This window comes from Hetaerina americana, unplaced genomic scaffold (genome assembly GCF_022747635.1).
Source record: "Hetaerina americana unplaced genomic scaffold, ioHetAmer1.1.p SCAF_4, whole genome shotgun sequence".
NCBI lineage: Eukaryota > Metazoa > Arthropoda > Insecta > Odonata > Calopterygidae > Hetaerina > Hetaerina americana.
In genome coordinates this window covers 100,710,415-100,725,343 of record NW_027286985.1, presented here as the reverse complement: position 1 = coordinate 100,725,343, position 14,929 = coordinate 100,710,415, and the positions used below count along the sequence as shown (strand labels likewise).

Sequence of the window (14,929 nt, the reverse complement as noted above, 5' to 3'; positions counted from 1 at the left end):
ACTTAAACTGATCACCACTTCAAGCAAACAATTCAATGCGGTTTTGACTCTCGTGAGATTTTATATTAAAATATACTTCCTTTAGAAGCTAGCAAAGCTGGCATTCCGGAAAAGTGCGGAGAAAAGGAGATTATTGGAAGCATTATTAAAATTAAATTATTTCGGTTCAAGGCATGATACGTGCGCCTTTTCAACGCCAATCATTTTCATGATCTTCGTTTACATAAGTTTGGAATCAGGAGCATATGTTCCTGTCTAATTGTAAGTAGGGCCCGAACAGTAGTAAGATGCGTACATTTATCAGTAAGTTAGTAATCAGTTAAGGGAATGCGGTAAAATAATGCATGAATGGAGGCGATTTGGGGATAAATATGAAAACTCCTTTTTTCGCGTTTTAGAATATTCTGTTGCTGGTGGAACTAAGTATATGAGAGTTAGTTAGTTTCAAGTTACTCTTGACAGCTAGGGTATTTCTGCATGTTTCAGTAAGCCGTAGTCGAAAGAGATCAAGTATTGAAAAATTGATTATATAAAGAGTAAGACTGAAGAACTAAATGTTGTCCAGAAAAGCACTTTAGATTTTATTGGATTAAACTTAATGTAAATTTGAGATTTTTCTCTGAGTAAAATACATAATGGATTATTTTTTCAAATGTTTTTTTTTGTTCCGAGTTATAGTGTTTTTACCATTATTCCGAGGTTCTTAGCGTTGATATTAGATATTCCTTATACCTAATCATTACAAAACTCACTCAAAGGGAAGCACTTTTACGTTTCATTGCGGGGATTTTGGCCATTTCTAACAATAAAAACCTGAGATGCTAATATTCAACAGCCAGTGCAAAGTTCCTAAAAACAGCAGAAAATTGCTCATGAAATACAAGCGCGTTTAGTACCGAGGAATCGTGGATAGAGCGTGGGAAATGTGCACGAAGAGATGAATAGACCGTGCAATCTACCCTATGCAAATCATGGAATGAAAATACTCATCAAATGACTGGAAAATTAAGAGGATTCATTTTCATTTCGCGTTAAGAAATTATTGCAGTGAATAGGTAAAATTTTAACTGCTTGTTCACGAAAATTTAACTGTTTTTGTTAGCGAAATTTTTACTTTTTGTTTATCATGATGTTTGTAATACCAACACGTAACAAAACGCTTTTGTAATACTTATTTAGTTAGTCGAATTCAAATGGAAAAATTCCCCACGACAGGTAGATAGCTGGTGTTGCCCGAAATATAAGTGGATGAAATATTAAGTTCAGAATAATCGATCAAATTTCCTGTCCTAAATATTTCAGAAACGCATAATTCAGGGGCAACTAAAAAATATTAAATTCCGTCCAAACTCCAAATCAAACCGTTATTGTGCGTACAATTGATAAAATTATTTAATATGACACCATAACTTAAGTTTGCGATGTGTAGATAAACGGCGAGAGTCATGCCAGACGGTAAATGAACTCCAAAGAGTGAAACTTTGACGCAATGTCGCCACTAGCGAATACTTAGACGAATTTCTATGACGGGAAGGGATGCAAGTGGAAAAAGTAGGAAGAGTACTCATTATAAAGTTAATAAAAAATGCAGAAATAATTTAGAGAAACACTTCTTCAGTTTAACGATATGCAGAGCCAAGAGAGCTGTTCATTTTTATTTGTTTGTATTTTAACCATGATGGATTAACTACCGCAGAGTCAATCAAGTTTCTTAGTTAATTACGCTTTTCAAACGTTTAGCCTAGCTTGGAAACTGTTTCGGCTCAGGGGAATCCCTTTTTATCATGGCTGAAAATAACTCCATGATCTATAATTATTGAATTGATTATTTTCATCCGCATGGTATTCACTGCAACTACTTATCATTATTATAGAACCGTTGAAGCAAATTATATGTTTCTTTTAAAAGTTATGCAACAGGTTTTTGGATGACTTTTGAATCTATTAAAATTTGTATACATGTATGCATTAGGCTAAGGTGCATATCAAAATGCGCTAATTAAAAAATATAATTGTTTTACTTCATTCGAGTCACCAATTAAACCAGGATATATTCGTGTAGTTGAATTAATTCGAATTTTTACCTGGAACTATTTCGTAAAAAGCTTAAATTCTAATTTGTGAGGTGATATTTAACTATTGCTATAGAAAACGATGGCATTTCTTGAATGCAGATAATTTCAAGTCCACATTTCAAATGTAGAAGAGAAATGAGGCGGCAAATTTAAATGAAAAGCCAACTGTTTTTTGTCATTGGGAATTTTTTATTACTTAATGGTCTTCTTCAAAAATAAATGTAAATCATGCCTAGTAAAATGTTAGGTTCGCATAATTCCACCAGTAGTAGAAATTGAATAGCCCTGCTAAATGTTTCAGAATGGTTTTCCTAAGAAAGCTCATTTTCCAGAGTCCACCGAGGGTCCCCGTGGCGTGTGACATGATGCATTGGCCGGCCCCGCTCATGTCGTGTACCAGCGCCGCCTCCTCGCCATGAAGCCCGCGGTCCGCCGCCGACGACCCCCGGGGCCTCGGGTCCTCCCCGTACGTCATTGACTGCCACACAGAGGTCCTCCGCCCCACCGATGAGACCCTGCCGCGGTCTCATCCTCCTCGCCCCCATTCTCCTCGCCCTAGCCCCGGGGGCGGGCGCGGCGACGCCCGGCGTCCGAGGGGGCCCGCCGAATGGAGGGAAGGACGTAGATGGTGATGGGGCTTGGAACGGTAGTCGTCGACTACTCACCTCGGCTGTCCCGTCGGCCACCCAAGACCCACGGACGACTCCTCGGACCGGTGTGCAGTCTCATGATTCCCGCGATGACCCAATCACCACCGAATCATCTCGCCCTCGTGGGAGTACCTTGCCGGGCACCCCTACCCACCCCGTCTATTCGCCCGCGGGCGTATCTTCCTCGTCGGCGACCGATGAACGCGAACCCTCGGCTAGTCCCTCACCTACTGAGGCAGACCCGCGAAACCAAACTGATGAAGCGCATTCTCGGACGGATCTCGACCTGCCATCGACCGACGGAGTTAACAACTTCGTCATCGGCATCGGAAACGTATCCCGGGGAGACGATATCGCACTGCTACGAACAGTCGAGGACGACGCCCTTATGACTTTGGGCGACGGCCCCGTTGACAACGGCCTCCAGTTCTACGGCTTGGACGAGGCTGAGGAGACGACGCCCGTGAGCAACGCGAGTCAAGCGAGGCGCAACTCGAGCGACGATGCTTACATTCCCCAGGGAGGCTGGAACGTAACCCTGGCGACGGAAGACGTCCCAACACTCGAATCGGGAGCCACGACGGTGGCGCCCGGCGTGTTGAGCACCAGCGCGACCACCCCGCCGCAGTTGCAACCCCCGCGGATGATCGTCGTGTCGCCCCCGTCCTCTTCGTCTCCCGGCGAGGTCGTCGTGGCGTGGCCGGTTAAGCGGGAGGCGGTGGTCGAGGGGGAGTTGGTGCTCGGGGGCCTCATGATGGTGCACGAGCGTGGGTCGGGTGGTAAGGAGGGCGAAAAGGGTTGGTGGTGCGGGCCCGTGATGCCGCAGGGCGGGGTGCAGGCCGTCGAGGCGATGCTGTACACGCTGGACGTGCTGCGGGGCCTGCCGCACCCGCAGTCAGGCCCGGCGATAGTGGCGCGGCGCCCCGAGGGATTCCTGCCCGGCGTGGCCCTGGGCGCCCACATCCTCGACGACTGCGACTCGGACACCTACGGACTGGAGATGGCCGTGGACTTCATCAAAGGTGAGTGTCCCTTCTAGCCTCAGGGACCTGGAGAAAGATGGGCGTAAGTGTCAACACCTTTGGAAAAGCTGATCTGTGGGGATTCATGGGGTTCTCTCGTTCTCTTCCTGGCGCCATTCGCTTAAATTCTTTCCTTCATAGGAAACCCTTGATAATGGTGGTTACTTCAGATTACGATTGCAGTTTATGAGCTGTTGGACTTACTCGAGGACGACGGGGTGCACAAGATGATAGGGAGGGTGTCTTTGCTCGACTCTGCTCCATTTCCTGGCGTCCGTTATCACTCATCTTCAATCATACGAAAGCTATTTCTTGCTGATCGACAAGGAAACGCTACATAAAAAATGGGGGTCAAGGCTTCAAGTTCGCTGTGAAGGCTTCCGCGGAGTTTAGCGATGGAAGAATCAATCAAGGCTTCAACAATGAAAGTATGGCTGAATTCCTCTCAAGGATGTTTTTCTCCCCATCGGGCTAAATCTCCCAGCGAGTTTTGTCGTTGTCTAATGTATGCTTTGCATCCGTAATCCCTATGTAATCCTTGAATACATTCAACATCTTCAGTTGGATAAATTTGGATAGGCAAATGCGTCTAGGCATTGGGTGCAAACTATCCCTGCACTTTGTGTTTGGAATCAGGTAATCTTAAAAAAATCGTAATGCCTATTGCATACCCTTCATTGCATATGGGATTTTTTATCGTTTTTTAGTCTTGTGTAGTTTCAGAAATGAGTTGCCTAATTAGATTATATTTGGCTTACACCGTTAGAAAGACAGAGATTTCTTTTGCTAACATTTTAGCTTGATTGAAGCTAACCGTCTCTTAACCTTGTAATCTGGCCTTGACACTAATTTAGAATTAATTATTCTGACAAATTTATTCCTGATCTTTATTATATTTTAGCGAATACAAAATGCAGAGATTTTGTCCATTTAGACGTTTTTTCTAAAAGGAAGGGTTTTTCAATAATATTTGAGATGGCGTCCCCGATTCAATATTTAATTTTAGCCATGTTTCCAATGGAGGGTAGCTTTTCCAAAAGACTGTTGACATTTGAACTCCAACGTTTATGTCCTTTAGGATTTTATAAATCACAGGGTTTGCTAATTTTAGGTCATTCGAAAGTCGTTTTAATAAACCAGCTTACTGTCTCCTCCATTGTCCTCGAGCAAAAAATTCATCCCCATTACTATGGATTTTAAAAATTACTTATGGAAAAGAGAGTAAACTAAAGAGAAAAGGGAGGAATTAGTTATGTTAAGAGGGAACAAATAGTTTATTTTACTGGGAAATCATAGCCTTCCAACGGAGTGAGAGGCCATGGAGTTGACTGAATTTGAAAGAAATCCCTTAGAAATTATCCACTCTACTGCATAGAAGTAATATGGATCGGAAAGAAAAATTTACATTTCTTGATTTTTGGCATTATGAATTCGCAATGAAGAATATATTATCCGGTTTAATTATTTGGCTGTCTGCTACTGGTTATGCTAGGTTTGGATGGACACAAACGCAACACCCCTGCATTTTTATCCTCGCTCAAAAACGACCCGACCCCAGACTACAATAGCCCTTCTTCAATTTCACATAAATTCCACCTCCATCCACTCTCCCCTTCCCATGCCATCCAGTCACTACCCTTCAGTATCCGCTCACCCACGTCAACTAGATTTCATCAGCGTCACTCTTCCCAACCCCATGTCACACAACCCTTATTAAATATCCCTCTTAAATAAATTACCACCTTTCGTAACATACATGCTTCCAGGGAAAAAGAGTTTCGGAGGAATAGTTATACTTATGAGTATACTACCATTGCTTCAGTCCGTCCAGCATGCCCATCTTTTCCTAACCATACCTGACTTGTCCAACGTTCTCCCCTCTAACACAATTTTCAAAATTTCATTGACTTTCAAAGAGCCCGTCGTCCACCTTCCGTACCTCCTTTGGATTTCTTTAAACTCTACAGCTGGGATATATTAACATTTCGGAGCTTGCAACAAAATAGAAAGAAAAGTACGTCTTAGTCTGCATCTTCTTGTATCTTCAGTTATCGGTCGAAAACTCATTTCACTAGATCCAAAGATTTTCGGTCAAATTTACTCATCACAAAAAAATGCCCCCGACTTAATAAAAAATTCCAAATGTTCGCAATATGAATCGTAATGCCCTCAACGACATTGATAAATTAAATAATTTAAAAGCCAAACGTCCAGTGTGGAAAAAACCAGCCAATTAATTAAACAAATCATTTCAGAAATGGAGCATCGGTTCAATACATTTGTTCAGTAAATGTTAAAAAAACCGTTGAAAGTAGAATGCGCGTATTTGGATACCCGAGCAAAATGAATGACATGTTCGAACTACAAAGAATTTACGTGCTTCGTTTGATGCTCATTGGGGTTAGCATGGCTCACGGAAGTAGGCTCTTGCGTGAGATAACGACGCACTCTTACCTTTGATCTCATTAAATGGCGTATTGTCGTTATTTCAGACGTGTGGTGTAGTCGTGTAGTTTTCATTTAAAAAGCGGTGTTCGGAAAGTGTGTTCGGGTCCTGTGTCTACTTCTCATCTCGAGATATGTCGTCGCCAGAGTCGTCTATGTACACCGCACGAAGGAATGCGGGTCCACACTGCACTGATCGTAGTCAATGAATGCCTATTGGAAGCAAAACGGTCGGGAATGGCGCTTACATTGCGCCCTTCATGAGGCCGTCCACATCCAATGCCGGTGATCCCTCCGAAGGCGCGTCTTCCTCTTTACCAACGACGAGCCACTAGGGCACGCTGCGTATTTGATGATGCATCCCTTGATCCTTTCAATGCTCTTTCGCAAAGGGCGCGGCATAATTCATTCTGAGCAACTCTTAAGAGTGAGCACTGGCTGCGAGGTGACCCTTGAAGGCAAAATAAATTGTTTCTCTTCTCTGGCGCCAGAGAGCATTCCGTTTACCGCAAAAGCGGGTGGTCCATGGATTCAGGCAGATTGGGAATCGACTGCGTTCTTTCCGGAGGAGAGCAGCCGGTATTAGACGAGCATTTTAAGGGAAGATTGAAGACGTAGCATCCACTCCAGTAAAGGCATGTGCTATGAATATATGTTCATAGCATTGATAAAGTTGTCAACCAATATATGCCATGAAGCATCTTGTTTAAGGTGTTTAAAATGTATTTTTCTTTCTTAGGCTTTCCATTTATCATCTGTTTTCCATGAGCTCTCTGTTTTTTAAAGAAATGATCGGAGGCGTAAGGGACACGTAAAAAACTTTTGGGAATCTTCAACTACTTCTAAAGAACGAAAAGTTTTAGCATAACTGAATTCCGATTCTTCGGAGTTCTAACCGACTGAATGCTCAAAATTAAAATGGTAGAGTTTATGCGAAGTGTTTTTCTTTAGTACGAACTATCGCTATTTTTGCCGCGTTTACCCTCACCAGTTTTTTTACCCTCGTGGTTTCTCTTGGTAATGTCCGAACTGCCTATCTACTTTATCGTAATACTGTTGGGAACATTGCTCTTCTCCATTTACCATTATTTGGTATTACCAATTTTGTGATACCCCAGAAGACCGATTGGGTAAGCAGGATCTTAAGACGTATAAATTTGAATTCCTAGACAAATTAAATTAAATATCAAGCAATATTTCCGTATCATCAGCTTTTTAATATCCAATTAACTACAGTACTAATTATCAATTGATTATCGTAACATTTTAAAATACTCGGTGATTAAATAAATGACAAAAATCGACATTGTCTTTAATTTTATCAAGTGCCAATCCTTTTAATGTCTTAAATTGTAACATGGAAATCATATTAATATTTTGGGGAATTCCCTCGCAAATTTCGAAAAACCGAACCTTTAAAGGAATACCATTTTTACCTTACCATCCCCAATGGACTTCAGTGTGGTATAATTACAGTAAAGAATTTGAAATCTACATTATTTGTGTCTCACCAAGCCCATAATTATTTTTGGTTACTTAGACACGAAAAATATTACGAAAATGCGGAATTCCGTGAATGCTGCGTCCTTCCGGATGAAGTGTGCATGAATAGCGGTGGCCATAGTGGCGTTTCGTCATCATTTGTAAAATGTACGATTATAATGTCATAAGAGAGAGTGACATCATCCGGTGAAAATCTACGAAAAAGTTCTTTTTTTAAAATGCTTCTATCTCAGTTTCTGCGCTGGAAAAATGTAAAGTGATGGTTTTGAAGGTTGTGCGGGGGGGGACCCTGTTCAGCAATCGTACGTATGTATACGACCGTCAGAGGGAATGAGGGGGAGGGAAGTTAGGCGCCGAGTGGCGCTCATCCTACAGGTACTGCAAAATCACGCACTGCTCCTTCGTGCCGACGCAGCATTTGCGAAATTCCGTCTTTCCGCGAAATTCTCCGTGTTGAACTAAACACGTGCGAGGAGAGACGAAACGTGACATGGGCCCAAGTGCGATGAAATTTTTGGCATTTACCCTTATCTGTGGTGGGTACGTGGACAAGACCACACCCTCTGCCTTTACTGAAAGGGATAGTGCCCAGACACCGATGGTCTTAACGCGCCTTTTGTTAGAGGTAACCCAAGGCTAGGGTCCCCTCTCCCTTGTGAGGGCAGTCGCTTTTTTCAGGCCCGTCTCTTCGTAAGCGTCTCACGTATTGCCACTCTCTTCTCTTCCCTACCTCCACTTGCATATCAGGGACCCCCTCCCCATAGAACTCAGTCGGGAGGCGCACTTTTCTCCAAAGTATCAAGAAATTGGGTATGAATACTGTGGTTCTGTGTTCGGTCGAGGTGTAAGTGAATGGGACGAAATTCAAATCCTGATCCCACTTGTGGAATCCGAATTTTGATGTTGTCCATTGGCTCGGATCCACCTGACCATCAGATTGAGGTTGTAGGGGTTGTGTATTTGTTTTTACCACACCAATTGATTTGCTGTATCCTATTTTGACGAAGATGTTCTACTTTCGATTGTATCAGATTCCTCTCTTAGAACTACCCTTCCAAAATATTTGCCCCACATTTTCAAAAAGCTATTCTATCTCTCCTTTATTGTTTCGATACAATAAACTAAGTGGATATCCAAGATTTTTTCAAGCGGACCCGCGTTGTTTGAATGCCGAGTTTTTCGTGAACCTACGCTATAAATGAGCCTCACTTGACCACGTCACTGTTAGAAATTTTATTCTAATTTCTCGATTTTATTGCTCGTGCTTGAAGAAATTCCAGGCACAGAGCATAATGGACGATGGGACATGTACGGTTTTGCGGTCGAGCCTGCCGTACGGCCCAGCGGTCGATGCCGTCGGCGGCGGCGTGTGGGGCCGAGGGAGGGAGGGGCGGCTCGTGTTTTCTCTCGTGCGAATTGCAGTCTGGGTCTGTTGCGGGAACAGAGCCCTCGGAGTCAAACCACCGGGGCGCTACTCACCCGTTTGTGGTTTTGTGGACATCGGCTTCGTATTTGACCGACAGAGGTCGCGATGGCAAAGGTATGCGTCATAGAGAAAGACGTCTAACGCCCTGCTTCGTACGCCTGCAACGTGTTTTGCTGTGATGACTGACCGGAAGGGAAGGATAGTCTCTATATTTAATTCATGATTTAAAAAAAACCGGAATTTAGAAGTAAACATTTAAGTAGGATCAAGTTCGCGTCATTTCTTATTTCATTTTTACTAAGAGTGTATATAAATGGGTTTAAGTGAATTATTTTTAGTCTGTGTCCATAGTTGTTGCTTAACATATATTGAAAAGGAAAATACTTTGTTTTTCCACATAAGTTTGTAAAAGAACTTAGGGAAAAGGAAAAACTGCTTTCCTTTTCAGTATGAATCGCTTCTATAAGTGACAAACCATCCAGTTTAGGGGGATCGAGATGGTGCGGGGGCTAACGTACTGGCTTCCCACCCTGAGGGCGCGGGTTCAAATCCCGGCGGTGTTGAATATTTTTCAGAGGTATCTCGATCCCTACTTGAGGTGCTTTGTGGAGGGCACTTTGAGTGAGTACGGCGTCTGTCGGATGGGACGTTAAGCTGCGGACCCCTTGGCGCCTTTCGTAAAGAGTAGGCTAATGCCGACGCCGGGTTTCTCTCCACCCTTCATCCTTTCCTGTCCATCCCCTATGGCGCAAATGACCTTAGCTGTCGGTCGCCTCCCCTAAAAACTACTACTACCATCCAGTTTAACATGTAGTGTTCATAAAATATGCGTGCAAACTGCAGGAAACAAAGTTCGTAATAGATTTAAGCTTTGTGGTTTTTACCTCGCGTTTGTTGAGGGGCGAATTATATGAGGAAAAACTGTAATCTTGTTAATGCATTTGGCGAGTACAATGCAGTCCCACTGAAATATTTCGTGAATTAGCTCATGGAAATCGTTAAGAGTGGAATTATTTTTATTGAAACAAATGGACCCTCCCTATATTTAAATAATTGATTGGAAAATTCAAAAATAACATTGCATTTATATTTTCCTCTAGAGAAGTGTATTGCTTTCCTGTCTTTTCCACATGTACAATTAGCGTGTTTATTAATGCTCCCTGTGTCATAATTGTGCCAAATTGCTCTTTATGTATCTTGGTTACGTCTTCCTATTTAGAAAATTATGGTAGAAATATTGGAAGTGCTCACCTATCAATGATGTGAGTCAATCCGGTGAGGATAGTGATACACCATAAAAAAATTCAATTCTCGACGCATGAAACTCCGAAATGAGTCCAGTAGTGGTGACAATTAATAAATACTCGTCGTATCTCGCTCACTTTCTCCCCCTCCTGAGGAACTCCTCTCCAAGTTTCTGTAGCAATTCAGTCGTTGGAGTTCAGTCGTTCCTACCCGTTGGAGATATTATTCGAAAAAATAATAATTATTGTATTAAAAATATCTGATTTCTCAATTAGCACTTTCTTAGAACTATCCTAGGATAAATTGTGCGTGTATGAAAGTGCCCTGATCATTATGAAATAAAACCTATCTACAATATCTTTGATTAAGGGACTCTAGATTCACTTCTTTCCCAAGTACATAACTTCTTTTAATTTATATTTTCATTCAGGCCCACCCACTGGGAGCAAAGAAGAAAAGAAAGGCTGGGGAAAATCCCAAAAAGGCAGAGGAAATGGATGGAGAAAGTATTGAAAGGCGGTTAAGGGTCGTGATCGAATAGAGAATTTTGGTTAAGCGAGGCAGGGGAAGGAAGGTAATTGGCTTGTTAGACACTATTTAGTCGGGCAGAAAATGCGAAGGAGATAATCATGAGGAAGTTCTCCCTACACGTAGTGCGCCCTTCAAGATCCCCCTAATTCCACTGTATTAGGTAAAATACTTTGAGGGATTGAATATTATTTATTCATCCCTTGAAATATACTTGGTGTATTACTATGCTGAGCGTAATTATTCGTGTAACTATATGAATGTTGGATGAACGAATTTTAAAAAAATCACAAGGTACGAATGATGAGGTCTCAGGCGTGATATGGTGGAAGCGTAACATATTAAAACCACAGGTATTGCAATTTTCCACTAGATATTTTATTTCAACACCGAAAGTGTTGAAATAAAATATCTAGTGGAAAATTGCAATACCTGTGGTTTTAATAAAATCACAAGGTGTTTGAATTTTTGAGATCCGCAATGGGTGATTGAAAGTATATAAAAAATCAGTATGCAAGATGAATGTTTCCTGATGCAATGCCTTTAAGAGATATGAATTTTGGCCCTGAATTGCTGGCTTTGAAATTTCTTCTTTTGTGAAATACATAGAAAAATCAAATTTAAAAAAATGCTTGTGTTGGCTTATAAGTGAATAAGGAAACAAATACACTTTGACAGGATTTTATTTCGCCGCAAAGGGTGAAAATAAAATCCAAGAATAACAGTGTTGTCATGTGAAGGATGGCCGTAATTGGTTTCGCATCTTTTATCCGAGCTCTTTGCTCTCCGACCGCCGAGTCAAAGCATGTGATTTTATTACGATCAGTCAAAGCGTGCTCGCTTAGCGGGAACTTTGTTAGGTCCGGGGCATAGAAAAGAGTTGACGAAGCAACTACCAGAGTTTTTTTCAATGGTTATAAATCTGGAGGCTCTCTTTGAGAGATCCTAGAAATACACAGTTTTAAGTTGAAATCGAATTTTGATGCACCGTCGCCATCTAATACTGAAGAGGATGTTGCTTGAGCTAGTTTCCTATACTCCAACATCAGCTGCATATTTCACTTACAGGCTTCGGAAAACATTACCGAATTTTGTGAAGAACATCTAGTTGACTGGTAGTGTCATTTGTATAAGTTCAGCTTTTGTATGCAAAGTGAAGCCATTCTGGCATGTGGTGAATATTTTTATTCTCATTACGGTCAACAGCGTAGAATTCGAAGGTAAAATATTGATTTTTTATAAGAAGCTGGGCCTACGCCATGTTCTCTTATATACGATGGAGCCAATCCTTTTAGTATCGGCATGCTCTTCCTCGATTAAAAGTAGACATTGGAGTTAATGTCTAGGTATTTCAAAATTTAACCATATGAAAAAGACGGCGTCATTTCAACCGGTTTATCTTAGGACTGTTTTTTTAGATAATTATTATAATGCGATGTGTTAAGTGTTCTATTGAAAGAACTTACTTAAAAATAAACGGGCGGGTTTAATATTCTCTTGCTCTCTGTGTAAAAAGATGAATTTCGCCATACGCAAATTCTGAATAGCTACGAGGCGCTCAGTGCGCCGTGGTCGTTTATCCCTTAACTCTGTGTGCACTTGCTTTGAATACCTTATCTCTTTGGTTTGTTTGTCTGAGCTTTGTACTTGACTGTCTCTTTGTTTAAAACCAGACATTCCGCAAATACTAAAATGGAAGTACAAATGCTCCACGTTGGATTATCTAAACATTTGGGCTGATTAAATCGTCATATTCCACGGTAGATTCCAGGGAGACACATCTGCAAGGCTTATTACATCATTTTGTGGAGAAATCCTTATTTAGAATCGACATGTGACACATCATGTGACACATGCATTACTGAACAATTTCCATTGTTAATGAATCACGCATATTTGCTATTAAAACACGTATTGAGGCTTTCGCAGTAAAATTGCCTTCAAATACTGTCATTTATGGATTTTCTCCTTTTTATTTAACGTCCTAATATGTCCACGAATTCTAAAGTGAGGCCATGAACTGGTATGGAGTTTTTCCGAGTACAAATGTTCATCCATTACCCAGTAAATAGCTTAAACTGAGCTTGACAGGAAAGCATTGTGATTGATTACGTTCAATTAATTTCCATGCATCACAAACCATTTAAAATTAGTATTTCCTTTGCAATTATAATTCTTGCACTATAGCCACTGCATCGCACGGTTCTAGTTCCGCCATCAGATGCAATTTGAGTTAACCCACGAAAGCATCCTCATATGCATGTAATGTGTCATGCTAAATATTTGCATGGAAATGGGCCATCATATCAATATAATCCAACAACTATGATTTTCATATCTTCAAAATACGTGAATGGTATTGTGTTACTTCAACATTTTGTATTGTGAAAATGGGTTGCCGGATTGAATGGCATGAAAATGTCATTTCCTCCCTCTAACCATTCAATTACTCCTCAATATGCAAATACCCCATGCGTATACGAGCTGCAGTCAACACAATCCAGGATTGGTTGCCCAGTGATGCTATCGATTTTTTTCCTTCGCATGTTACTAACTTTATGAGCATTTTTAAACTTAATTTAACAGATTGCCAAAGTTTGTTTGAGGTAATATGTTAAGTTTTGCTTTGTATAATTGTACTCGTATGTGACCGTCATCCCAAACGCCCTTAAATCCAATATACAAGCATAGTGTGATGCCTTTGAATTGACGCGATGAAAAGGAATTGGAATCCTGATTGGATAAAGATTCCATGAAGTATCATAAAATCACTAATGAATAATAACCACGTCACTACATGGTTTGTGGACAGATCTATGGAGTGCACGAGCGGCGGAAGAGCAAAACGAATGATTGATTCAAATAGTAACTCAATTGTACTTATTCAACCAGCCCCGGAATGTCATGACTGCGCCTATTCTATGCATGCCTTTATTCCCATTAGGAAAAGCGGCGCGAAATCCAAGATAGTAGAGCGATCGGATGTTTACTGATGGCTCCCGGTTAACTCCCCGGTGAGACTTAAAGCATACCCTCTTTATATTACCCTCATTAGGTGCACCAAGTTGTGTGATATTAGGCAAAAGATTTTCCTTGGAAACCGTGGGCAGCATGGCGACAGTTGGATTGTGAAGGCCCTAGGGTGTAGTGTAGTTTACGGCCCTCACCAATCAAGCCCCACTTCGGGTGTGCTACGGTAGTTCTGGATGGGTTTAACTATCAGAGGAACTCAGTCGGTGAAAGAGATGATTAACTCAGATGATTAATTGGTTATGGAGACTTAAATAAAATCGTAAATAAAGGATCAGTGGGTTTGTTAAAATGAATAAAATTTGGATAGGTCGGATTTACAGATATATGCATAGTCCTAAGGATAAAGTAGCTTTAGCGGATGACCTAAATGCAATTCGACATTGGTGCGACACCAGTCGATTAGGATTTAAGTTAAAAAATGGTGCTGTGATGAATTTTTCCAAAAAGAGCGATTTCCTACCGAAAGCCTTCTGCATCAGGAATACTGGTATAGGATGTTTGGAATCGATTAAAAACTTTGACGTTACCCCCTCTCTTGAGGCCATCTTCTGGGGTAACACATACAAGTATTTGGACCAGCTAACAAAATATTTGGATTAATTATAAAATTATTACGGAAATTTGATGAAAATGTTTAGGAGAAATTTTATATGTTGCCCATCAGCCCTTATTTAAAATATAATGCTAGTATACTCGTATGGGATCCTTAAGAGTTGGATTGATTGCCGAATCGAATTGCGTGCAGCGTAATGGAGCTTGATTGGTAAAATATTGCTATGATAAATTTAGTAGCGTATTCATAATATTAGAGCAGCTAGGCTAGGAATCACTCACGGAGCAAAGGTTAAATTACAGATTAAATCTCTTGCATAAATTGGAAGAACGCCTATTTAGCAGTAATGTTGAAAACGTATTATTACCCCCATCGTACTACGGTAGGAGAGATCATTTCAATAAAATGAGAGAGATATATTGTAGAACAGATAGATATAACATGTCATT

At 41.1% G+C, this 14,929-nt stretch overlaps 1 protein-coding gene across 1 annotated transcript in view; it reads left to right on the top strand.

Moving 5' to 3' along the window:
• Positions 1-3,764, top strand: part of LOC139692527 (uncharacterized) — a 356,986-nt gene extending 353,222 nt beyond the window's left edge. The window contains exon 4 of the mRNA XM_071590749.1: positions 2,408-3,764. Coding sequence (XP_071446850.1) covers positions 2,583-3,764 — 1,182 coding nt within the window. The 5' untranslated portion in view covers positions 2,408-2,582. The remainder of the gene's footprint in view (positions 1-2,407) is intronic.
• The last annotated feature ends 11,165 nt before the right edge of the window (positions 3,765-14,929 follow it).